This window comes from Pseudorca crassidens, chromosome 20 (assembly GCF_039906515.1).
Source record: "Pseudorca crassidens isolate mPseCra1 chromosome 20, mPseCra1.hap1, whole genome shotgun sequence".
Taxonomy (NCBI): Eukaryota; Metazoa; Chordata; class Mammalia; order Artiodactyla; family Delphinidae; genus Pseudorca; species Pseudorca crassidens.
In genome coordinates this window covers 39,165,699-39,189,824 of record NC_090315.1, presented here as the reverse complement: position 1 = coordinate 39,189,824, position 24,126 = coordinate 39,165,699, and the positions used below count along the sequence as shown (strand labels likewise).

Genomic DNA, 24,126 nt, shown 5'->3' with positions numbered 1-24,126 from the left:
TTTCATGATTTTGGTAAAGAAGCTGGTTTAAAACAAACCCTTAAACTTAAAAAAAATAAAACGCACACTTTTCTAAATTTATTTAAACATTTAAATTTCTAAAAACAGCTTTCCTAATCTTTCCATTCTTATGACTTAGGCTCCAATATTGAAAGTCAAACTGAAATTTCAAAGTTTTCTTTTTTTTGCCTAATGACACAGTTGTTACATACTTTTATATTAAATACATAAAAAGTGTGTTTCTCAGGAAATTACTGAGAATAAAATATGCACCCCCTCCAAAAAAAAAAAAAAGACATGGTCATTTTCAGATTTTTCATTGGAATTCCATAAGCTGAAATATGAGAAAAGGTTCCTGAATTCCTAGAAAATATCACATACTTACTGGTGTTATGTTTTTGCCTTCTTCATATTCACATTCTTCAAGTTTTCATTTTAAACCTTATTTTGAAATACCCTTGGCAGGTATCACATTGTAAAATCCCTTCATTCATGGAATCCACACTCCTCAACCTTACCTTTAAGATGTATTCCGTGAGTAAATGAATGAATTAATTAATCTAAATATTAATCTAAATTTAGAATCAGGAACTTCCCTGGCAGTCCAGCCTTAAGACTCTGCCCTTCCACTGCAGGGGACTTGAGTTCAATCCCTGGTCAGGGAACTAAAATCCCTCATGCTGCGTGGTGTGGCAAAAAAAACAAACAAAACAAAATTAAAAGCCATCCAATAAATCTGAAAGTTCTCAGTAACCATACCATGGTAAACACATTTTTTTAAGTTAGTTTATTTTAGTTTTTTATTGTGTGCTGAAGAAGGAAAAGATGAAAAGTTTGAATTTTATCACAGGGAGTAATAGATAAGTTCCATTCTGCCATTTCCTGCCCCAACTGTAGAAGTTGGAGTCTTCCTAGCTCTCCTTCCCACTTCCAGGGCTCTGATTCCTGTAAGCCATCTGATTCCTCACCCTTCAACTAACCAGTCACTTGGTTTACTCTCTTCCTTGCTGAAAATTAGAAGAAAAGTTCCACTCCTAGTGAAAAAGGAAAGTGTCTTTTACTACATGGAGTCACTCTCCATCTCATTCTACTGCAGAGACTCCTCTGCAAAATAGTCTGCCTGTCGTCAAAATGCAGGCTGGAGACATCCTGCCTCATCCCACTGTAGCATCAATCAGCCAAGGTTATGGTTATTCTGAATGCAATCTTCCCTCTCACCGACCCCTAACCCTCACTGCTTCTCTGATTATACTCCTGCCCTATCAGATAACTCCTCACCCTTCCTCCCCGGAAATACTCCACAACACATGCAATTTTAGTGGCCATCCTAAAAAGCCTGTGTAACAGTCTTCTTCCTACTGGAAGGCTATAACCCTGGAGAGGATGTTGAAAGAAAACTATCTTAAGGATTTAGGCTCTCACCATTGTGACATTACACTACATCCTATTAAGAGGGGGTAGAATTGTTAAAGAGGCAAATGCCTTGTCTTTCAGCATCCCTTATTATTTTAGAAATATCCTTATAGCTCTTTTTAACATTATCCTAATCCTCTTTCATACTACTTAATGATCCAGGCCTCTCCCAAGAATTAGGAGAAAATTAGCAGGAAATTCCTACTGCAGTGCTTTGAGCAGAGTTTAACAATGTAGAGAGAGAGGGCTACCTTGAATTCTAGATGGCCAAAATTCAGCTAGGACAGTGTATGCAACTGCTCAGAGAATAAATGTGGCTAAGGTGAGTCAAAACAAACTCATTCTAACCCAAGGTAACTCAAGCCATTGGATTCTGACTCTCTTCACTTTGTCATCAAAATAGTTTTATTTTTCCTTTAGGAAAATGAGATTTGAGGATAGTGTCTAGCTGTACCACTCTAGCTTTCTTTTGAGGTGAGTTTGTTACTTGTAACAATTCCCAGGCTTCAATAACACATAAACTTTTCTTTAGTTCTCATAGATGTAAGAAGGTACCCCAAGGAAAGGTTTAGCATTTGTTCAAAGTGAACATGAATGTCTGAAAATTAAGCACAGCCCAAGATGTGATCTATTTCACTTGGTTCACTTGGGACTGCCTGGTCCAACAGCAGTTACAATTTGATTGAGGCGTGACTGCTGTTCCTTTTTCCAAGACAGAATTAGCCAATTCCTGAATACCCTGTAAGCAGACAAAATCTGAGCTGAGAACAGTTACTTAGTGACTGCCTTGTGGGAAAATGCCTCCTGGTTCTCTTCACCCTCTCTCTCTGAAATAATTCACTAAGTTTCTTGCCCATATCAGCTAGAATGTGAAACTGACAGATATTAGACCTGTAGTCAATATTGTTTTCAGTATTTCACCAATGGATGGTAGATGCAGCAGACACAAAACAGTCAACTTTGCATAAATATTATAAGCATATTGTGTCTGTTTTCTCATTCTCTTCCCTCTGTCTCATTAATTTGAGTCCGACAGTACAAGCTCTACGGACCTTGTGTCTGGTTCTCCATACCCTTTCTTTTTCCGTTCCGGCTCTGTCTCCAGGTAGTAAAACCCTTCCTCAGAGTTCAGCTTTAGTGCACAGAGAATGGACTAAGTGTCCTGTGGCGGGAAGTTAAACAAACAAGCAAGCAAACAAAAGATTGGCTCATCGGTGTTTTTCACGAATTTTATTAAAAGATGATCATAGTGGCCGCATATTCCTACGTGTTTGCCCCATTGATGAGAAGAAAAGACATCTGGACCTCCTGATTCATGATTCCTCTTCTTGCACTGTCTCTACCGCAGGGTGGCCAATTCTCAAGGTTTGAGTGGAGTCTATTAAAGGACCTGAAAGGGCATCTCGTGGCGGAGGCAGAGGAGCTGCAAGCATGATGCCTGAGAGGAGATTTGGAAGCAAGGGCACATTGAGAAGACCTAGTAGTCCCTCCCTTTATTTCCCAAGCAAGTTCTGCCTTTTTCACACGGACTTACTACGCACCCCTCGTGGCTGCCCGTCTGCGCTCCCTCATCCCATCGCCCTAAAGCAGTAGAAGCCTGGGGATATGAGGAATGCGCACCACCCACAGGACCACGACGCACGGCCTCGAAAACCACAGCGTCTGAGTAGTAGACAGCGGCCTTACAAACACTCCACTCGGTCCCCTCGTGGTTCTTGGCATAAAGAGAAGGTAAGCTGCCCACGCGCACCCCTTTGCCCTGTCGCGTCCTCTTCCTCCCAAGAAAAACAGCCCTGGACCACTGGGATTCTTTTCAAGATCTCGCTAGCCTCAGAGCTCAGGGAAGACTCAGAAAGCTCGCGGGTACCTCCTCCGCATCCTTTTATCGTCTGCCAGCCCTCTTATCCTGGAGCCTGGCCCTCCGCGGGCTGCTCGCAGGACACGGAAGGGCGCATCTTTCCGGAGTGGCTCCGGGGCGGAGACGCGCAGGGCGTGCTCGAGAGCGAGGAGCGAAAAGTTGTGCGCCCACTTGGTAGCGGGGGAGAACGAAGGAGCGAGCGCGCCAGAGCGCCGGGGTAGGGTGGGGTGGGGTGGGGGGGGGGCGGGATGCCGGGCGCGGGCGGGGAGGGGGCCCGCTTACATGAATTTCCAAGTGGTAGACCTGCCTCTTCGCTCTGCCCAATGAGATCCGTCAGGGGAGGCACCAGACTCACTTTTCCACATCACTTCACAGTTACATTTGGCAGGCAGGCGGGCTCGCACGCCGGAGCGCTCAGCCCAGAATTCGTGAATCTATTTGGAATCTCCCTGCTTCCTCGAAGCTCATCCCTGTTGCCGGTTTGTGCACGGACAGTCGCGCCCACCCAGCGAAGCCGCACTTTGGGCTGCGGACACTCAGGGCCCGGCGCGCCCGCCCGGCGTCTCCGCACCAAGCCCCGAAGCTCCGAGAGGCATGAACGCGATCCGGAGGCGCCTGCCCAGCGCGCGGGGAACGCTCGGTGTTCACCGCCCTCGGGAGCCGACCTCGAGCCCCTCCAGCCATTTGTGAACCAAGAGGCTTGAAATTCGCCGGCGCGGAGCCCCGCAAGAGTAAGTGGTCCCCCCACGCCCCCTCGTTTTAATCCACGCCCCGAGGACCCAGAAGGGACCTTTTCTTTTAGGAATCCCATGCCCCTTCCGACACCTTGCGCGCCTCCTTTCTCTCGGTTGGTGGATGCGGGTTCGCCGCCCGGGTGCGGGGCTGAGCTGTGTCTTCTTTCCTGCTATGAATAGATGATGGGATCACCTCAGGGTTCTGCCAGACGATTTTTTGCAACCTGCTCTGACAGTAGATTCTGGGGAGTAGTAGCAAGCGGGCTGTGCCCCTCCAGTTTTCCTGAGGGCTCCCTCGCTGTCGCCTGGCGATTTCGCCGCCTCGCGACACAGGCAGGCGCTGCTGCAGCCGGGCGCCTTCACTGCGGGGTCCGTGCGGTGAATGGGAAGCACCCGCCGCCGGATGAGAGGCAGGTGCGAGCCCGAGCAGAAAGGAGGGGAAGGGGATCGGGGGTGCCCTCTGGCTGATTTGCTGCACCGCCCCACCCCTGAGGAGAGGGAGGGCGACCCCCGCGGTCGTGCGGGCCACGACTCAGCTGCGAGAGCCCCAGCGCGAGGCTTTCCCACAAGTGGCTCCTCCAGCCCGGGAGCGCGGTGCCCGCTGCAAACTTGCCGGGCTCCCCAGCCGCCCCGCGGCTCAGCGGACGCGGAGATGCTGCCCCGCATCCAGGCAGGACCCCCCCAAGCAGTGTGCTCCCCGAGCCCGCGAGACTGCGCTCACAGAGGCCTCCTGAGCTGAGCCAGGCACTCCCTCAGACTCCGGCAGAGCCCGGAGCTGCGCTTTCTGACATCTCACTCCTCCCCGTCCGCGAGCCCTTGCGGGGCGGGCTGCGCCCCTCGCAGGGCCCGAAGCAAAGCGGGCTCTTGCCTGGGTTCTGCCAGCGCGTAACAGGTTCATAAGGGACTTGCGCCCGTTCTCTCAGGCTCCAGTCAAGCCAGGGAGCGGGTGAAAACCTGCCGCCGCCAACGATGATGCCAACAGGTATCCCTAATTTCCTGCGTCTTTTCCCTCCCCGAGACCAAAGCCTTCCCCATCCAATCTGGCAGAAACCTCAAAGTTTCGTTATCGTGGACCCTTCCGCGCAGGCATAGAGCCGGCTGCACGTCCAGGACTAGCCGTTTGCCTTCCCGAGGCGAAATGGCAGCTGTTTGCTTGGGTTGCTAAATGTAAGATATCAAACAACATTAATTGTTTATTGTTGCAAAAGCACATTAGTCAGTGATGGAAAATCAAGCTGGCAGCTGCTCACTTCAGCTCCACTTAAAGGATAGAGCTTATACTCAAGCAAGGGAGAAACAGTCTTTTCAACTTTACTACCCTTTCCTGAAGATTCCACAAGAGTTTCCTCTTTAAGAGGCATGATCCGACCATCCCTTAGCGCGCCGGAGCTGCTAATCAGATCAGCCGGCTCCTTTCTCTCACCGGCCTCATAGAATTTGTGTGCCGGGAATGGGAACGGGGACGCTGGAGAAGGCATAGGAGCACTGCCCTCTCGAATCGATCCCACAGCGAAGCAGATCGGAGGGATTGGGGACGGTTGGGGCCCTTAGAAAGCGCCTGCCCTCTTTACAGCAATCCTGACAGCCATCTCAATGGTTAACAACCCTCCCTTGGCTGTCACCTCTGGCTTCATTATAGGAGCTTTTCAACTGGAAAACTGTGTGTGGGAAAGAGATATTTATGTAAGATTCGAGAGTGGGATTTTCCATCCATTGAACCTGGCCGCTGTACCTCACTGCATGCAAAATGAGCGCTGTCGTTCATGGCAAACACAACTGAGTGTTCTGCCTGGCTTTTGCTTTTCATCAGCTGTGTCCAGTTTTGCAGGGGTTTTATCTAGTGTGTGCGTGTGTATGTGTGTAAGAGAGAGAGAGAGATTCTTTTACCGACAGATCTGATACCTTTAGAGGATGTTCTCTGAGGGTTACATTTTTTTTTTTTTTAATCCCTCAAAGGAAGTTCTCCATAATCATCATGTCCTGACATGTTTTTCCACTTCCCTGAGCTCTGTGGCTGAAAGAAATTCTAGGGCTATCCCTCTTTTTAAATAAATAATACTAATAATAGTATTCTGTAATTCTGCTTTAGCAGATTTGAAGCTCCCCATCACATAGTCATTTCATGCTGGAGCAGTCGCAGGATTTTAAATCACCTTTGATATTTTTTTTTTTCCTGGACTCTGAAGAGGGCTTGGAGTTGAGAAAATCTGTTCTGAAAACAGAGAAGAGCCTTTCCAGCAACTCAGGGGATTGCTTCATTCAGGGCTGTTCCGCAGCAGTTCATCTTCCTCATTCTGTTCCCCAGCCACCCAAACGGGCGTTAAGGTATCCTGTGACCATCACAAATAAGCCAGATATTTCAGAGACACTGAAATTTGTGCTGCAATGTTGTCATGCAAACTTTTTAATCATTCTCCCCTTCAACCTAGATCTTATATTTCCAGTTATTATGACTACTTAAAAATCAATTCTTCTGCCTTATAATCTATATCTCTTAAAACTCTCAAGACCCCAAATGGGTAGATCTCTCTACCCAAGACTCTTAATATATTTTGGCTGCATTTTTGGTGTCCAGGATACATTTCTTGAGCTCTTGAAGGTGTTATGAATTTAGCTGAAGAACAATTTTATAGCAGCCCTGACTGGAATAGCATCTCCCTTTGCCTGCTCTACACATATCAACTTGAAAGGGAAGGAAGTCTTTAACCTGAAAACTAACTTTATTTGGGCATCATGCAGAACTCTGGTCAAGACAGTATTCATCTAAAGCAGCCCCTTAGTGTAGCACCGAACACAGTTTAAGTAGCCAATGGCAGTATGCTCTAAGTAAAAAAAAAAAAGGAATAAAAAAACAACTAAACAACCTGTAAAACACGCTCAGCAGAATGTAACAGACCACTTGAGAAGGCATTTTGAAAACACTGTTACATAAATATACTCATGGTACAACATTTCCTTGTAAACTCTGTATAGATTTAAAGTCTGATTGCTCCTGGTTAGCAGGGAGCACCTGATTGTTGGAACAAAGCGAGAAAACTCCAAAGGAGGAGGGTATAATGATTCTACTCAAGAAATTGTACCTCAGGGCTTTCCTTTCCAGGTTCCTTTCACTGTTTATTGGCGAGGAAAATGGAACAAGCACATACAGAAAAGTGAGAATCCACACTTCATCAACTGTTCAGAAGTAACCTTATCATTAGAAGTAAACTATTGCTTTAAAGAAAAAAATAATAATCCTCGTATTCTTCTACTCAAGGTGGCACACTTTATGACTTAATCAACATTCCAATCTGAGCAAGTTTTCCATGCACGGCTTTTCATGGGTAAAATGACATTCAGTTTGTATTGCCAACCATTCTTTCTTTCCCCATCAGCAAAGTTTTGTGTTTGACAAATCAAGGAACAAACATAATCAGAATAGCCTTTAAATTATAGATGAAATCTGAGGTCCCAAGACTTTCTTTTGAAAATATTTTGCTCAGTGGTGCTGTTGATAATTTTGTATTTCTTACAATGTTATTCAGAGAAGCAGGAAAAAATGCAGTTTTCTCTTTGTTTTCAGCACTGTTGGCATTCACAGCTGAAATGGACAAACTTTGCTTTTCAGTTTAGGAAAAGGCTTCTAACTGTGGTGTATTGTACACCACCTACAGAGTGTAGAATTAAACCAAAACTGATTCCTTTGCTCTATATTATGTGTTGTACACAGACACACATGCATGCACACACACACGCACACACACCTCTTACTTCTAGAAAACTTGAAAACGTCCCTAGATAACTAACTCATTTATTGGTTCAAGTAGGAGATTTGTATCATATTCCCTTTGCCATTTCATCAGCTTTAGATTATTTGATTTGCCCTCCTGGCTTCTTGGATTTGTATATTGACTAGTCTTTTAAAGCAAATGCATCTGTTTGTGGTGTGGGAAAATTTTTTCCAGAATCTTATAAATGTATATTTGTGAAATAGAATAATATTTTGATGGTTCAAGGCCATCAGCTGATGTAGTGGAGCTTAATTAACCAAAGAGCTATTAGTCTGCTCTCATTTCATTCCCATAGAAAGTTGTTGATGCTGTGATGTGTGCAATATATCTCTGCGGAACTGTTGGTTCTTGCCCCTGGAACCCGCTTCAGATGTAACCAGGAGGAGAAAATTAGTTGAACCTGGCAACTTCAGAAGGTCAGAAAAGAAATAAGTTCAAGGGATGCCATTTAGCTGCTTCTCCCACATGTTGCTGTGAACAAAATCTCCTTCACCTCTTCATGGCAAAGCACCGGGGCCAACACAGTTTCCTTTTTCTATCATGTCCTAAGCTTTTATTTCCTGAGTTTAAATGTCATGTGCTATTCCCTGTCACAAATATCATCCTCCTTCTTGCTTTTAGAAGTCTTGCTTTTTTGTATAGTTCTCTTAGTAGGTAGAAACATATAGCTGTGATTTTCTATATCTCTTTGGACAGCATCATAAAAGAATAACGCTTGTATTTAGAACCTTCAAACAGTTTCCTTCCCTGCCCTCCTTGCCAAGGACTACTGCAAATGCTAGAATGATGGTTGGTTGAGGGCAAAGCATAGTTAGTGCTCAGTATACATTGATTTAATGCATTAATGACTGGCAAACACTATGCCTTTTTTTTCCTTTTCTAGTATATTCTCAGTAAAGGGGAAGGAGGGATGCAATTATATCTAAAGTCCAATATTGTGACAATCTACCTCAATTTTCTCTACAGAAATTTCATAAATTGTCCCAAGTTTGTTCTTAAACACAGCTTTTCCATATGATATGGACATATAAAACTGACCTAATTCAGCTTTGTAAAATTGAGAATGCCTCCAAGACTAAACTTGCATCAAGAATGCTATTAAACTCTTTGTGATGCAAAGTTATATTTTATTGGGAAAAATGCTCTAATTATGGAAGTGTTGCATATATAGCTCAGTGTCTGTACCTTTCCCTTGCAGAGAATGTATAAATAAGTACCCGAGGAAGAGCTTACTTCTTCTTTCCTTCTTTTGCTCCCTCCCTCTCTCTCTCTTTTCTCTCTTTAATATATATTGTATTTGAACAGTTCATATCAACCTCATGTGAATTGCAAGTCCGAGTGTGTCAGAAGACTCTTCTATATAGATTTTAATCAGCAGGATACCTGGCCCTCACAAATACACACAGGAAAAAAAAATAGGTTCCATGATAAGGTGCTCGGGGATGTGTTTACTGATACTTTAAGCAAATGGAATGTGTTCCAAAGGAATATTAAACGGAATCTTCTTAATTCTTTCTATGTATATCATTAAGTGAAAATGTTATGCTATATTCATATTCTGTTAGCAGTAAGCACCATATTTTCCATGCATTGTTTCTTTCTAGATGAATTCATGCATAAAATATAATTATTTGATTCCTGATGTGACACACACAAGTAACATAAAATAAGTAGATGGGGGAATGATATAAATATCATAAGGGAATGTTTTTCTTTCTTACCTATACAACCTCATCTCCAAAATTTAATGTAAAAATTACAAGGGCACATTTCATTCTTTATTAGTCCACTGCTGTTTCAGCTTGACAAACAGAATTTAACTTTTCTGTGTCCAGGTATTCCCATCTTTAAAATGGGGATGCTCAGAAATATGAAAAAAATTAATTCATACCTATTTTGATTAGAGTAGTAAAATATACGTGTCTTTGAATTTCACTAAAATATAGTAGCTGAAGATAGTATACTTATTTTAGTATCTGTATAAGCAGTTTGATTTTCAGGAACTATGCATTCGGTGTGATATCTCAATATTATTTTTGTCAAATGATTGCTTGCTCTCTGTCTACCCATCCATCATCTGTGTCCATATGGAGTTCATGGTAACAGTGCCAGTGGGTGGTTTTTAAGCTATAAAGCCTTTGAAACATGAAAGAATGACAGTAAGGTGCACTTGTAAGGGTGGTTACTACAGAGTATAATCTAATTGGCAGAATCTTGACTTATTAGTCTGGGATACTTGGCTGCATTTCAGTTTCAGTATTACAGACTCTGTAGCCCTGGTTATGTGATATATCTGATTTTAACCATTTCCACATTTCTTAAGCAAGAAAGAAGCGCTGCTAATTTTTAACCATCATCAGTAGTGCTAAAATTTCTTGCAATACGTACAAAAATTTTGTTAAATATTTTTGGAAGAAGATACTCCCTGAACCCAACGTCTAATTAGGATTATCTTCTCTAAACTCCTGTCTGAGAAATGTTTAGATATCACTTTGTCCTCATCTTTGAATTAGTAGGGACTTCCCACATAGACCGTTCTCGTGAGAATGCACTAGATGTTTATGACATGAAATGGAATTTTTCTTGTAGAAGAAAAGACTTTTTCAATGAGTGGTTACAATTTGATTGAAAGTAAGTAGTTCCAGTGTAGACGTGTAATGCTTGCATTTTGCCCTTTCAGGAGAAATGGTGATGGACAATGCCATGTCTCCTGTGGAAAAGAGAGACATGGTTGACCCCGGGGTGGGGGTAGGTTAAAAATACCATCCTTTTGTCCTACTGTATAGCATTGGAACTATATTCAGTATCCTGTGATAAATCATAAAGGAAAAGAATATGAAAAAGAATATATATAGGTATAACTGAATCACTTTGCTATACAGCAGAAATTAACACAACATTATAAGTCAACTGTACTTCAATAAAATTTTAAAAAATACCGCCCCGTAGAGGCCTCATAAAACTATTTGAAGTCATTAAGCCTATGTTAGCTGTTGGTAGGGAAAGCTATTTGTAAAATGCCATTTTATTTATATCCCACTTAGTTCATGCCTTTAAAAAAAAAAAAAGAATTGGGAAAAGTTATTTTATTTATTACCTATTTACATAGATCACTAGAATTTTCCCCATCGATGTAATCCAGCAAGAAATTGACATAAAATAGTTTTAAAACAATCAGTCAAGATTCTCTGCTAAGCAGGTGAAACATTCAATAAATTGTAACTATCATAGCTCCATTGACAAAGAGTTTTACAAGGCTTCTCTCATTTAATTTTTTTCACCATCCTTCAAGTCAGTTTCCTCATCTGCCACAATTGAGATAAATGCGCCCGGGTCACTTATCTTAGGAACGGTAGGACTGCGATTCAGAGGACTTCTGTCTGACTCCAGAGTCAGTGTTGTCAACCGCTGTGTCCCCACAGTTCAACTGTATTACAGGATTCTCAAGACTAAGATTGATTCCTAGTGGTTACTCTGATTTAAAGGGGCATTGGTTTGAAATCTTGGACTTTCAGGCCAAAGCTGTACTTGCAGGACCAGGAAAGACTGAAAAAAGAGGCAGGCCACTCCAGATTGGCAGGTGGCAGTGTCAATAAGCAAGTTACACATGAGGCTTGTCTTGGGCAACCACAAGATCTCTGCACCTGCCCGTCAGAGTCTTAAAGTTATTGATATAGAGGCGTTCACTGGGTTCAGTCACATATACCGTCCAGATGGTCTCAATAACGCATGACTCTCTCAAAGCTACATCTTTGAAGTGGCTCCTAGGGCAGGAACAGTGGGCGGGACGTGCATTCCAAGGACCGGGAGGGCTAAGGAGCCTTTGATTGCCTGGGTCCAGCGCATGGGTGAACCAGTGGTCACTACTTTTCCATGACCTCTTCCAGCGAAGGGCCAGCACAAATTGTTTTCACTCATTAGGTCTTTGACTATTAAATTTTGAGCAGGTGATTTAAAGACAGCAAAGGATGTGTCTTTTAAATGGAGAAGGAAGGATTTAGACTACACTTGAGAAACGACTTCCTGGTACTACTATGTCTAATCGGCAAGGGAAGTGTGGAACTTAGATTCATCTTTGTGAGGTGATTTCAAGATAGTTCTGCCTGAAGAAGATCCAACAGGGTAGATTCAGCGTCAGTATCTTAACTAACCTTATAATTCTAAGAAAGTTTATTAAATAAAGTTCTGTGTTTATAGACACTACAAGAGGGAACTTGACCTTCCTGTCTTTGTTACCCCATTCTGAAATGTCTATAGCAGGAAAGCTTCTATGTGAAGGAGAAAGTTCTGACTCCATCTTGGGGAAGGATGAGGAGAGGGCATGTACCTAGCTATTTATCTATCTGTCTATCTATCTATTTTTGCCATGGTAACCAGTAATTATAGAACTAGAGGAAAACTAAAGCTTCCTGCAGAAAAACAATAGCGTGTCAATAACAGCAAAGACTGGATTTGGCAGGTATTATTCTGAGTGGCAAAACAAGCAAATGATATGCTTTTGGATAGAGAGACAGCTGGATAAGTGTATGATCTGATGCCAAAGAAAGACGTCCAGATGTGCTGTGGTTGAGGGGAGAGATAAATGTGTGTGTGTGTAAATAAGAAAAAAAAATCAAATTCTATCCTGCCAAGGGAATTTGGTCAGGGAATTCTGAAGGCTTTAGGAAAGGTGATTCTCTTGCATTATTTATATTTGGACACACGCAAGTATTGTTCCTCTCTAGTCCAGGGCTTGGCATGAATTGCACTGGGCCACAGGCTGAACCACTTACCCCGTGTTGCTGAAATACCACTTTGAATTCAGTGTGCATTTACCTGTTTTGAAGCAGCCTGCTAATGGCTGTAAATTCAAGGTCAGAAACGTTTTTAATAGAAACTCTCTGGTCTTTTGTGTCATTTTTGCTTCCATGAAATATTGTGGCCACTAAGCCCAGTGGATAATAAAAGCGTAATTTCCTGTCAACCAAAATAATCTGCAGGATTGAATTCTAAAGTGTTGGTTAAAGCCCATTTTTATTTTAGGCTTCATAGTTGGCTCATCATTGGGAACTTCAATCCATGTTGTTTGCCAAATCGATGGTGTAATAAATTTTTGCATAATGACTTAACATATCTGAAAGTTGACTGAGTTCACCTTAAAAAAAAGTTGGGGTCAGTGGGTTCAGACCAGGCTGTAATTAAAACTATCTCTGAAACGTAGGAGAATGAAAAGTTGGATTGTAAGTATCTTACGTAAGACAAGACACCTTCTGGGGGAATTCTGTTGCTTAGGGGACTTCCCTGGTGCCCAGTGGTGAAGACTCTGTGCTCCCAGGGCAGGGGAGCCGGGTTCGATCCCTGGTCAGGGAACTAGATCCCATGTGCCGCAACTAAGACCCAGCGCAGCCAAATAAATAAATAAATATTAAAAAAATAAATAAAGTAAAGAGTTACTTATTTGTAAGAATTCCAGAGAGATTGTAAAATCTCTTCATCTCACTCTCGGGGTGTAGGTCAATGCAGCAGCATTATAATCAAGTGGATTGCTTGGCCAGACGTACATACCGTGGTTAGAAAATCTAAAAAAAATTGATTTTTACCCAGGCTTTACAAACGACGCTCAATTTCTTCTTCCTTGCATAGAGTTAAGCAGTTTGTGTATACAGCTACTCTTACAATGTTTATTAATTCTGATAACAGTAACATAACATTCGGTTGCATCTCAAGAATTCCTATAAAGCTATTCTGTCCTCATCAAAGAGGATAAATTACCTCTGCCTGTGGCAGAGGTACCTGCATGTAAATAGTACAGTTCTAATTGTCACAGTAGAATCCCATTTCTCTCTGAGTGATAGACTTACGCTGAAGTGAAGGCCAAGTCTCAACACCCCCGATAGCATGCATGGGGACACTCCACTTATTGGAGCAGTCTTCCCAGTGTCCCATATGCAGTGGGTTAAGTATGTAAGTTATAACATCGTGCAAAATCCTGTGTATTCATACACTCCAGTGCTGGGTTTCTGGAAGTCTGATATATGTGTGTACCGTGCTAGTAAGTAGTTGGTGGGCATGGCATTAAATGACACTAAGGAGGAAGTGACTTTCTCACCACACCTTTGAATCTTTCAAGTCTTCATGAAGAAGGTCAGAGTTAGGAGGTGGTTTTATTCTCTGGAACTCCAAGCTTCTCAAACCTTGGTCCTCTTATCAGTGACATCTGCATCACAAATGAGGTTATTAGAAATGCAGAGTTGCAAACCCCACCCTAGATTTACTGAATCAGAACCTGCATTTCAGAAAGATTTCGAGGATTTGTATGCACGTTAAAGTTTGAGAAGCACCATCTAGGGCTATTCTGGAGGTGACTCTTGGCTTAACCAGAGCTGATTGTTAAATTTTCTCAAACTGCCAGACCTGGTTAGTGGTCACATTGAAAACTTGAAATTGGTCACGGTGGAAGTACTTCTATCATGGAAATCAAAACTCAGGGATTCTTTTTTCTTTTAGAGAGCCACGTGCTAAATATTTAACTGCACACCCTTGCCTCTAACTGTTGCTGGTCTTCCTTTTTAACAGAGAGATGACCTCAGGCTCTGACAGTATTTAGTTAAGTGAAAATTAAACATCATTTAAAATGCCGATCTCATTGTGCTTCAGTTTGCTGTCTCCCATACCCTCTCCACGGAATCGCACTTGTTTTTATTCCTCAAAGCTTTGGAAATCAAACATGCTCTTCTCTTCACAAAGAACTGGCAGAGAAGAGGGCACTGATTGGACTTGTACTCTGGAGACCATGATTAGGATGATTTGGTGGGTAGGGAGAAGATACCATGGCCATGGATTGGATGATGTGACAAGAAATGATTTACAACCACCCTAGGTACTGATTCATTCACAAATCCTGGATTAATGGTGGTTTCCTTCCTGTCCATTGATTGACTTAAATGTCCTTTTACACCTACTGCTCCCCCTGCCATTGGGTAATTCCTTCTCAACATTTAGATGACACTTCCTGCAGGAAGCCTTCTTTAAGGCAGTGAAGATGAGTGGCATACCTGTCACTCTGTACTACCCTAACCCTTCTCAGACTAAATAAAATATTCTAAATATCCATTTCTTAGTCTTTAACCATTAGACTCTTAGCTTCCTGAACATAAGAACTCTGATCTGCTTGCGTTCCTAGCCTTAGTGCCTGACCCACAGTATATGCTTATCAAATATTTATGTAATAAGAGAAGGGATTGTGGTGGGAAAGAATTTTGAAGTTAGATTACCTAGATTCAAACAATGGTTTGCTCTTTTCTGGAGGTGTTCTTTGGGCAAGTCATTTAATTATTCTGCACCTCGGTTTTGAGCAAAACAGTACAAGGCATAGTAAGCTTTATCTAACTGTAAGATATTGTGTTAATGGATACTGTTGGGGGCTATGCATACATTCCTTTATTAATACCTTCATTCTAACTAGTGAAGCTATACTATTGTATCAGATTGTTTCAGGGTCTATCATTACTTTTTACCTGATTCTGGCGAGTTCAGGTAGGGCAGCAGTTGTGTCACATTCCATCCTGAGTGGTTTGGTGGCATTCCATCCACTTGGTGGCTTCCGTCAAGGAAGTGTCTGTTAGGAGTTAAAATTGGGATTAAATTTCCTTATCCCCGAATCATTAACAACAGAGCAGATGCCAGAGAATACTTGCAGAGTATTTGGCACAATTTAAAAATAACTGTCCATTCTAGCTTTTCTTAATTACTTTACCAAGATTATACTTTTTGATCTTCAAAATAAACCAGCTAGGTAGATATAATTCTAATTGTTGTTGTTGTTAATTGGCCCCCAATTATTGCAACTGATAAAGGTAGTTCCTTGACTGGAATTCAATCCCCACGCTGGCTGGTGTTAGAGAAAACTCTCACAACCATCTCACGGTTCTGCCTCTATAGCACTCAGGCCATTAGAAGATGGTCTACATGGCCTTTGAACATTCAGATATGGCCCAGCATGGAGCAGGGTGTGTTTGGAGAGAATAAGTCTCTTTTCCCTGAGAAGTGTTTAGGCAGAGCCTCTGTGAATAGAATGAGTGTCACCTTCTATCCAGTATGGTCCAGCCCTTCTCTCACCAGCATCACCCTCATCCTCCCACATCCCACCTTCAGGAAGGTTTTTGACTAACTTTGTGTGACTCTCGTACCCTGACTACACTACCCTTTCTGAGGAGGTCACACAGCTTTAACTCTTTGCTCCTTCATTTGACTTTTTTAACCAAAGGGTTGGTGTCAGGACCATCCTCCCAGTCTGGCTCAGGAAAACCACAAACACCGCAGCTTACTGAGTGCTTCCCATGTTCTGGCTGCTTCATGTGAGTCTTGTTTGTGAATCACCCTACTGCCTGGAAAGTAGGAATTATTATTATTGCCATTTTTCAGAAGAGAAATGCAAATTCTCAGAGAACTTAAGTAGTTCGTGCATTATTACAGAGACAGCATGTAGGGTGAGCTGGGATTCAAGCCCAGGCTTTTCTGCCTGTAAAACAGAGTCTGCCAAATAGTGTGACAGTCCTGTATCATCGTCCCTGCTCCATGTCTAGGAGAGCATGGCATGTGATGGTTGTGCTATACATGCCGTTTAAGTGGATTGGCAATTCAGAGTGATATTAATATTTTGCGATTTCTTATCAAGACCTTTCAACTTTTGTTTTCAATTTGAAGCCTGCAAAGTTCTGCCCTCACACTGGGATGAGAGAAGGCCTTACTGTGAAATCTGCTTTTTATTTCCCTGCGTGTACTGCAATTCTAGGGAAAGTTGGGACGTTGTTCCGGACTCTTTTTGCTCTGAGTCGGTTCCCTATGGAAAGCTTGTCTTCCCTTTAGTTTCCAGAACAACTGCTGCTTGCAGTGACTCTCCTATGCACTTATCAGGGTGCGGCCTCTTTTGAGGTACAGAGAGAATCCAAGTGATTGAGCTGAGCCCAGGCAAAGAGTGACAAGCAGGGCGATTCCACTGACCATCTTGTTAGATCAGATCCTTCCTGTCTTTACAGCAGAATCTGGGTCTGCCCTTTTCAGCTAGCTTCACTAAGACCACTCACTAGCCCACCCAATGTAATGACATTCTTGCTTTCCCATTCTGAGCCAGAATGGAACCAGGGACCTACAGAGGAAAGGTTCCCTACCCCAATTATGAATTCCCTGAGCCAAAGTGTTCCCCATAGTGTCCTGAGGAATTATTTTCCCATTTAATCTAATTCAGCAAGGCTTCTCTCTGGGATACACAGTGGACATTATTTTTTTAAAAATAATTTTTTTGAGAGGGAAGAAACGTTTTGCCGTGCTGAAGGTAAGCAAAAAAATGTATTTGACACCTCAGGTAATGGGGATTTTTTTTTTTTTTTGTCCATCCCTTTCTGAGTGTCTACAATAGAAAATTGTATTTTTACCGTATTTCATTCCCAAAGGAGCTTTTCATAATTTAAATCTCCTGTTCAACTGTACATTTGGAATGGGAGCCTTGACACCGTCCTGATTATAACATACATGCTGGACATTACAGAATTTCTCTCCGGGAGCATTCTAATTTTATTCACTCTTTATTAGCATCCTGGCAGAGAGTTGCATTCTGCATCCTGAACTGGACAATCCCTTCTGATGGGTTGCGGCAGCTAAGACACTGAAAATTGGGGTCATTTCCCTTCCTGTTCTCATTTGTAATTTTTTAAAAAAATGTACCCATTACAGGCTAGTTTATTTACATAGTTCAGCCTAAAGTGAACTAGAACTTATTTTTAAACTGGGAGGGTGTAGAGGGGGCAGGGGAAGAGAAGGAAGAAAGGAAGGGAGAGATGGAGGGAGGAAGGAAAAGAAAGAGAGGAAGAAAGGAAGGAATGGGGAGGGAAGGAAGGAGGAAGGAGGCTTGCAATCTCTACAAGAGTACAAGAAAGTATTGGCAACACCCAAACTTGCATTACAACCAAAACGACTGTAAGAAAAGAGAGAGTGGGAGTAATGGAGAGAGAAAAGGAAGCGAGGCAAGAAAGAAGAAAGGAAGGAAGGAAGGGAGGAAGGAAGGAAAGAAGCAAGGAGGGAAAAGAGAACTTGAAGCGGTTTTTGATAAGTAACATAGATACAAATATAAATACGAAAATTTAAATAAAGCTCACAATATAAAAAGACCTGTTAGCTTACTTGTTCTAATTCCCCAGGTCCACTTTCTTGACTCAAGGGTTTGGGAAATGCCTACTATTGTTCATGTATATGCTTTTGAAAACCAGTGATTTTGTTTTAAAACCTGTTGCAGTGGACCTTTATCTTTCTTCCTCCTTGTTTTTGCAGGAAATTTCAATGAGAAGAAAAGCCAATGGATCGTGGTCTTAGAAAAGCTGCTTAGATGATGTCTGTTTCCCGTGCTGTAAACACGTGGCAGAGCTGTGAGTAAATGCTCGTCACTGCATGATGAATTGGATGGCTGCAGACCAGAGGCAAACAAAATAATTGTCTCATTTTCGTGGTGATTTGCTTAACTGGGGGGACCATGCCAGAACGGCTAGCGGAAATGCTGTTGGATCTCTGGACTCCATTAATAATATTATGGATTACTCTTCCCCCTTGCATTTACACGGCTCCGATGAATCAGTCTCCAGTTTTAATGAGTGGATCCCCTTTGGAACTAAACAGGCTGAGTGAAGAACAGCGGATTTTGAACCGTTCCAAGAGAGGCTGGGTTTGGAATCAAATGTTCGTCCTGGAAGAGTTTTCTGGACCTGAACCGATCCTTGTTGGCCGGGTAAGCTTCGTTTTTAAGGTCCCAGTTTCGGGATCTGTTACTGATCCCTAGACCTTTAACATTAGGCTTGTCACAGTTGTTGCCGCACTTAGCTGTAAGTACTTTAGGCCAGATGGTTAGTTAGTTTACCTCTTGGTTCTTTAGGAATATGAATAATCCTATGGTAACAGATGTAAATGTAAACGAACTGCTCTTCTCTGGAAAGCTCTTCCTCCCCATCTCTCCCATCCTCCCCACCTATTATATCATAGCTTTAATATAACACTTGTGTAATGCATACACAAATAAGCTTTTTCGTTCTCATTTCACACAAGAAATCTGCATGCCAAACCTTTCCTGTAACTTATAGCGCTTGGAAGAGGTATGCATTTTTGCTCAGTCTGAATTTCTACCACCTGGATTCCTAAGATGTTATTTTGTTCCATTTTAGTTTGAGGCCATGTATCTCCAATTGCAGGTAGGTTTTTCTCCTTTTTATGTTTCTTTTTGTTGTTTGTTGGTTCGTTCAATTATTAACCTAGGATGGGGAAAGGGAAATTCTCAGAGTGGGTGCTTAGCAGTGCTTTGTACTTACTGTAACTCGGTAAATTTTGCAGTAGGAAACTGTTGCATTCATTATCAGATGGAATCAAATGTATAGAATCAAAATTTTAGCTTAGTGGTGTGCGTGTGTGGTGTGCGTGTGTGCGCGCGCGTGCACGTGCATATATGTGTTAGACTGGATTTATATTTATTTTGTTGCTGTTGGCAGGTTAGACAAATGTTCCTTGTGTGGATAAGGGCTGCCTGCTTTTCAAAGTTTCACTGTGGGTTATTGAAGACTATACATGTTTATTCCTCAGAATCGCTCATAAGCTTCTGTTAATTTTAACACTCACCATCATCATAGGTAGAATTCCAATTACGAGCCTGCCAAGGACTGATTTTTCCTGATAAGTCAGATTCAGAAGTGAATCATGCCAATATGATGCGTTTCCCAGATGCAGTGATTTTAAAAAAGAATTAAATATTGATCTTCAAGACTTGAGTTAACACTTTGTGTCTCGCTAGGCACTTCTGATTCCATTCCCGCTTCTACCTCATTGTCTTGCAACGCGGATTGAGCCTCCCCAAGGATTCTGCTTCTTCATTTCATGTAGTTCTACTTGGACAAGGGAAATCTGGATGAGGTGGTGTCATGAATCATTCAAAGAATATTTATTGAGCCAAATACCTTTTTAGGCATATGGGGGTATATCAATGAACGAAACACTGATCCCTGCCTTCAAGCAATTCACATTCTGGTCGATACTGTTTTGTGTTGAGCACTCTCATAACGGCACTTTGTAGGCACAGTCCTGTTTGATTTTAGCAACAGCTCCCTCTGCCTCGCTCTTTATATGTATATGTGTATACGTGTGCATATGTACATATATACAAACAATACGTGTGTAAAACAGGTCTACATTCCTTTCTTTGTAAGTCCAAAATACAAAAAAAAATTTTTTTATATGCTTGATACACACTCAGGTAGCAGAACTGACTGGAGGCTATTTATAGTCGTAGTGCATCCCATTACTGTGACTGTACGTATATTTCCCAGCAGAAATGTTACTGTGTTTGATTACAGGGTGCTGCCCCAGACTCTGCTGAAGGTTTTGTTTACTATACAGTTTATCTACCTTAATACATTTCTAAATGTGAAAACTTCTCAGTTCCAAAACATCTGACCCAGCGTGTTTTGAATAGGGGCTTCTTGACCACATTATCTTTTTTTGTTGTTGTTAAGTGCAAAAATTGAGACTTAGGTGGGTTAATAAAGTAAACCGAGATCGTAGAGCTAGTAAATGATCTGAATCTGAATCAGGTTGGGGATTCCCAAGGCCATAATTTTATCCGCTGTATCCTATTACATCTTAGTGACTAGTTACCATGTATTTAAACTATAATTTGCACTTAAGAATTATTGAGTATAAAATGCAGAGTTCTTAAATTCCTACGTTCTGGAAATTCAAAACTTCTTTAGCCAGCCCTAAGGCAAGGCGTTTTCATACCGTATGAAATTCTGGGTATACGGTACATGCACACATATATAATTGATGGAAGTTTTCTCCCTGTTTCTATTAGTGAACTCTATGGAGGTCTGTCACACTGATGGTATCTTGTGTAATATAAACAAACTTGCTATCCCCAGAAGAACTTTCCATTTTTATCTGAATGTAAAAAGTAATTAAATTGGGGTTTGTTTTAGACTTAGGCTCTAATGAGTAATTTTGCCTCCGTCCTTTAAATGTAGCAACAGAGAGAGAGGCAAACAAGGCGGCATTTACTGCCCTTTTTTGACTTAGTAATCCTTGAGAAATCCATGCCTCTTTGAACGACAGAAATGTTGCTAGTGAACCCTAGGATTTTGAAACGGCCAGAGTGGTTCTCATCCTTGATGCTGCTCTTCACATGGCCAATCCCCAAACGATTGTTAAATCTGAGTTAAACTTATTTCTGAAGAACTTTTTCTGCAAACATTTCCAATCATATGTATTTCCCCTTAAAGAAAATTGCTCCTGAATTATTACAGCTTGGCCTTTGAGGATCTTGAGTTGTAGCAAAGCCCAAAATGCATTTCGGGTGACTGCTGCCGATTATGAGTCAGGCCGAGTGTGGGGAGGATCCGTATCAGGGTGCCCATGGGTGCTTTACAATGTTTTATCTCTGTGCACGCTCTTCCACGACTGACTCTAAAGCACTTCATCGCTGAGCTTCTCCCCGGGAACTGGCTGGGAAGCATTAGTTACTTGTGAGCACACCTGCTCTGTAAAAGGCCCTCCTGCGAGTCACCATGGTGGGAGCCTTGGGCCTGGCACACTGAGTTCAAGCTCAAGGGCAGAGCCAGCTTTTAAGTGATTGGCTCTTCAGAGCTTCACATATACCCTTACATCCTTTGTTGTCTGTTTTTACTATATTGGTAGGCAGCTAGATGCAGAGAAAGAACTAAGCCTTAGAGATGGACTCTGCAGAGGTTTGAATATTGGCTTTGCCACTTCCTTTTATATTTACCCTGGGAAAGTAACTAAAGCTCTTCAAGGGTTATCCAAATAAGATGAATACAAGTAGATAAGAATAATTTATGCGCAGTGCCTGCACGTAGCAATTGTAGTCATGATTGTAGTCTTAATTGTGTGTGTGTGCGTGTGTGTACTTGGAGAGATGGACATACTGACAACTACATCACTAGGTGAGCACAGGACTCTGGGAGCCTAAAGAGGGGCCCTTTCAATGAGCCCAGGTTGCTTAGGATGGAGGTGATGTTTGATATTTCCGTGTGTCTTGAAGGGTAACTGTCACTCAGCTTGATGGCGTGGGGTGGAGTGGGAAGTTAGGTTCCCCTGCTGGATAGATTTCGGCTTATGCAACGTCATGGGAATAGGGTGGGATGACTGACGGTCCCCTTGATCAGAAGTAGCGTAAGCCTCTATGTTTCTCAGTGAACTAAAATGAAGTTGAAATCTGTATTCTTACAGAGCCTTCTCTGCCCCATTCTGTCTAAAATATAAACGTCCCATCTCTGATATTTCATACCCTTTGACTGTGCTTTATTTTTTCTCCTTCCTGATGATCACTGTCTCACATACTCCATACTTTATCATGTTTATGATTTGTCTCCTACTAGGATGTAAGTTCTACAAAGAAAAGGATTTTGTCTCCTTTGTTCTTCACTGAATATCCCCAGAACCTAGAACACTGCCTCCATATAGGCAGAGCTCATAAATATTTTGCATGAATAAGTGAGTGAATAACTCACCTAAATAATGGAGGAATTTATAAAATAAGATAAACCCAATCAGCTTTAATACAAATAGCATTTTTCAGCCAAAAGGGCAGTACATTGCTGTCATGTTCTCCTTTTCAGTTGTTTATTTTAGAGACCTGCTGGGTAGTTTAAACATTGTTTCTATGTATTGATTTTAAAAGTCCTTCTTTGAGGTAGTAATAGTGATAAGTTAATTTGTTAAAACAAGTCTCCTTATGAAGGCTGCAGAGTCTTCTCTCTGGAGGCTGTCCCCCTTACTAGTGGCATGAAGCAATTCAGGCTGGGGATTCCATTATCTTCCAATTCTTCTGCAAACTTACATTTGTGCTTATGTCACAAACTAGACCAAAAATCTTTCTGAATTCTTGAAAAACAAATAGCAGCTAAACAGACTCCACTCCTGGCTCCAGCTCTCTGTGGTACAAGGTGGTCTGGAGCCTGTTTGTATACACACATAAATATTTAGATTTCTGCGTTGCCCAGGACCTCCTGTGTTGACTTTCTCTGGCAATTCTGGAAGCGAATAAGGTGGTACATGGGACCCTTCACCCTATATCCTTATTTGTCTGGTTTTGAAAAGGAAGAGAAGGAAAACCCATGGTGCTTTTCATAAGTCTTGTAACCAAGACAAAAATGTTGTCCTTGGGATGAAATGTACATGGGTTCTTTAAGGCTGGCATCTTGATGCCATCATGAGAGCCCTTGGCTGTGAGTCAGGAGGGTGACCGATCAAGTCATTACACAAATATTTATTGGGCACCTACTATCTCTTAAGTGTTGCTACCAGTGGATTCTCAGTTCTGAGCAAACACAGATCCATGCCCTCTGTCATAATGGGCTACTAGGGGTAGACAGATGTTAAGAAAATAATCATAATGTGACATATGCCATGTTAAAACTGAGATAAGTACTCTGAAGTGAAGGAACATGGATCTATGGAAGCTGGAAGCATATCGAGGAAGCTGGTCTATTTGGTGGGATGATGGAATCTTCCCTAAAGGAATCACCTGTGAGCTGAGATGCCAAAACCATGAACTAAGGTGCAGGGTTGAAAAAAGACAGCATTCCCACAGAGGACATAGCATATGCACAAGACAATTTAAGGAGCTGAGAGAGGGTCAGAGTAACTGGAAGACAGAGAACTAGGGTTGAGATCTTTTGAATTAGGTAAAAAGATGGGCAAGGATCTCTTGGAAATCTGGCTTCTGTCTTTTTTCCCCTCTGCTATAAAGGAACTGGAAGAGAAAGCCACACAACGTCTCTCGGGCGCAGTTTCCTCACTTGTAATTGTATAGTGGATTATGGAATTATATTTAAGATACAGATCCCTGTGGAACAGGAAAAGAAAGCAATATATTAAAAAAAAACGTGTGCAACCTATCTACCCAAGTTCCTTTAGCTCTTGTTCTGTGGTTCTGTGATCCTCTGTTCCTCAGACTGTTTTATTTTGGGAAAAAATGGTTTGCTTTCCAGGTGGTCAGAGTTCTATCCTAAATCCTCTTTCTTACATAAACTCCTCTGCTCTCTTTCCTCCCTTTTCCCCTCCTACCTGGATTTCTGAGCAGTTCCTTATTTGGATATAACTCTCACTGGTGATGCCACATCTATTTATAATTCTCTCCCTCCAAGGTACTGACTCATTTTCTGTCTTTAAATTTGACCTTCTAACCTCCCCTCTTCCCCGTAACTTGGAAATCATTTGGGTGGTGTTTAGTATGAAGGACACGGGGTGCCAAATAATTACACTATATTACAGTTTACGGTGTCAGCGGCTGGTGAGAAAATTGCACTTGACATGCCATTATTTT

The 24,126-nt window shown here is 42.0% G+C and overlaps 1 protein-coding gene across 4 annotated transcripts in view; it reads left to right on the top strand.

Annotated features, from left to right (window-relative positions):
• The window catches only part of CDH8 (cadherin 8), a 386,150-nt gene that overhangs the window by 3,811 nt on the left and 358,213 nt on the right, over positions 1 to 24,126 (top strand). The window contains exons 2-4 of one of the 4 annotated variants that reach the window (XM_067717873.1): positions 2,762 to 3,144; positions 3,647 to 4,002; positions 18,081 to 18,531. In XM_067717873.1, the coding sequence (XP_067573974.1) occupies positions 18,280 to 18,531 (252 nt within the window). In that variant the 5' untranslated portion in view covers positions 2,762 to 3,144; positions 3,647 to 4,002; positions 18,081 to 18,279. Of the gene's footprint in view, positions 1 to 2,761; positions 3,145 to 3,564; positions 4,003 to 18,080; positions 18,532 to 24,126 lie in introns of those variants that run through there. The other 3 variants (XM_067717872.1, XM_067717875.1, XM_067717876.1) reach the window with 3 other exon arrangements.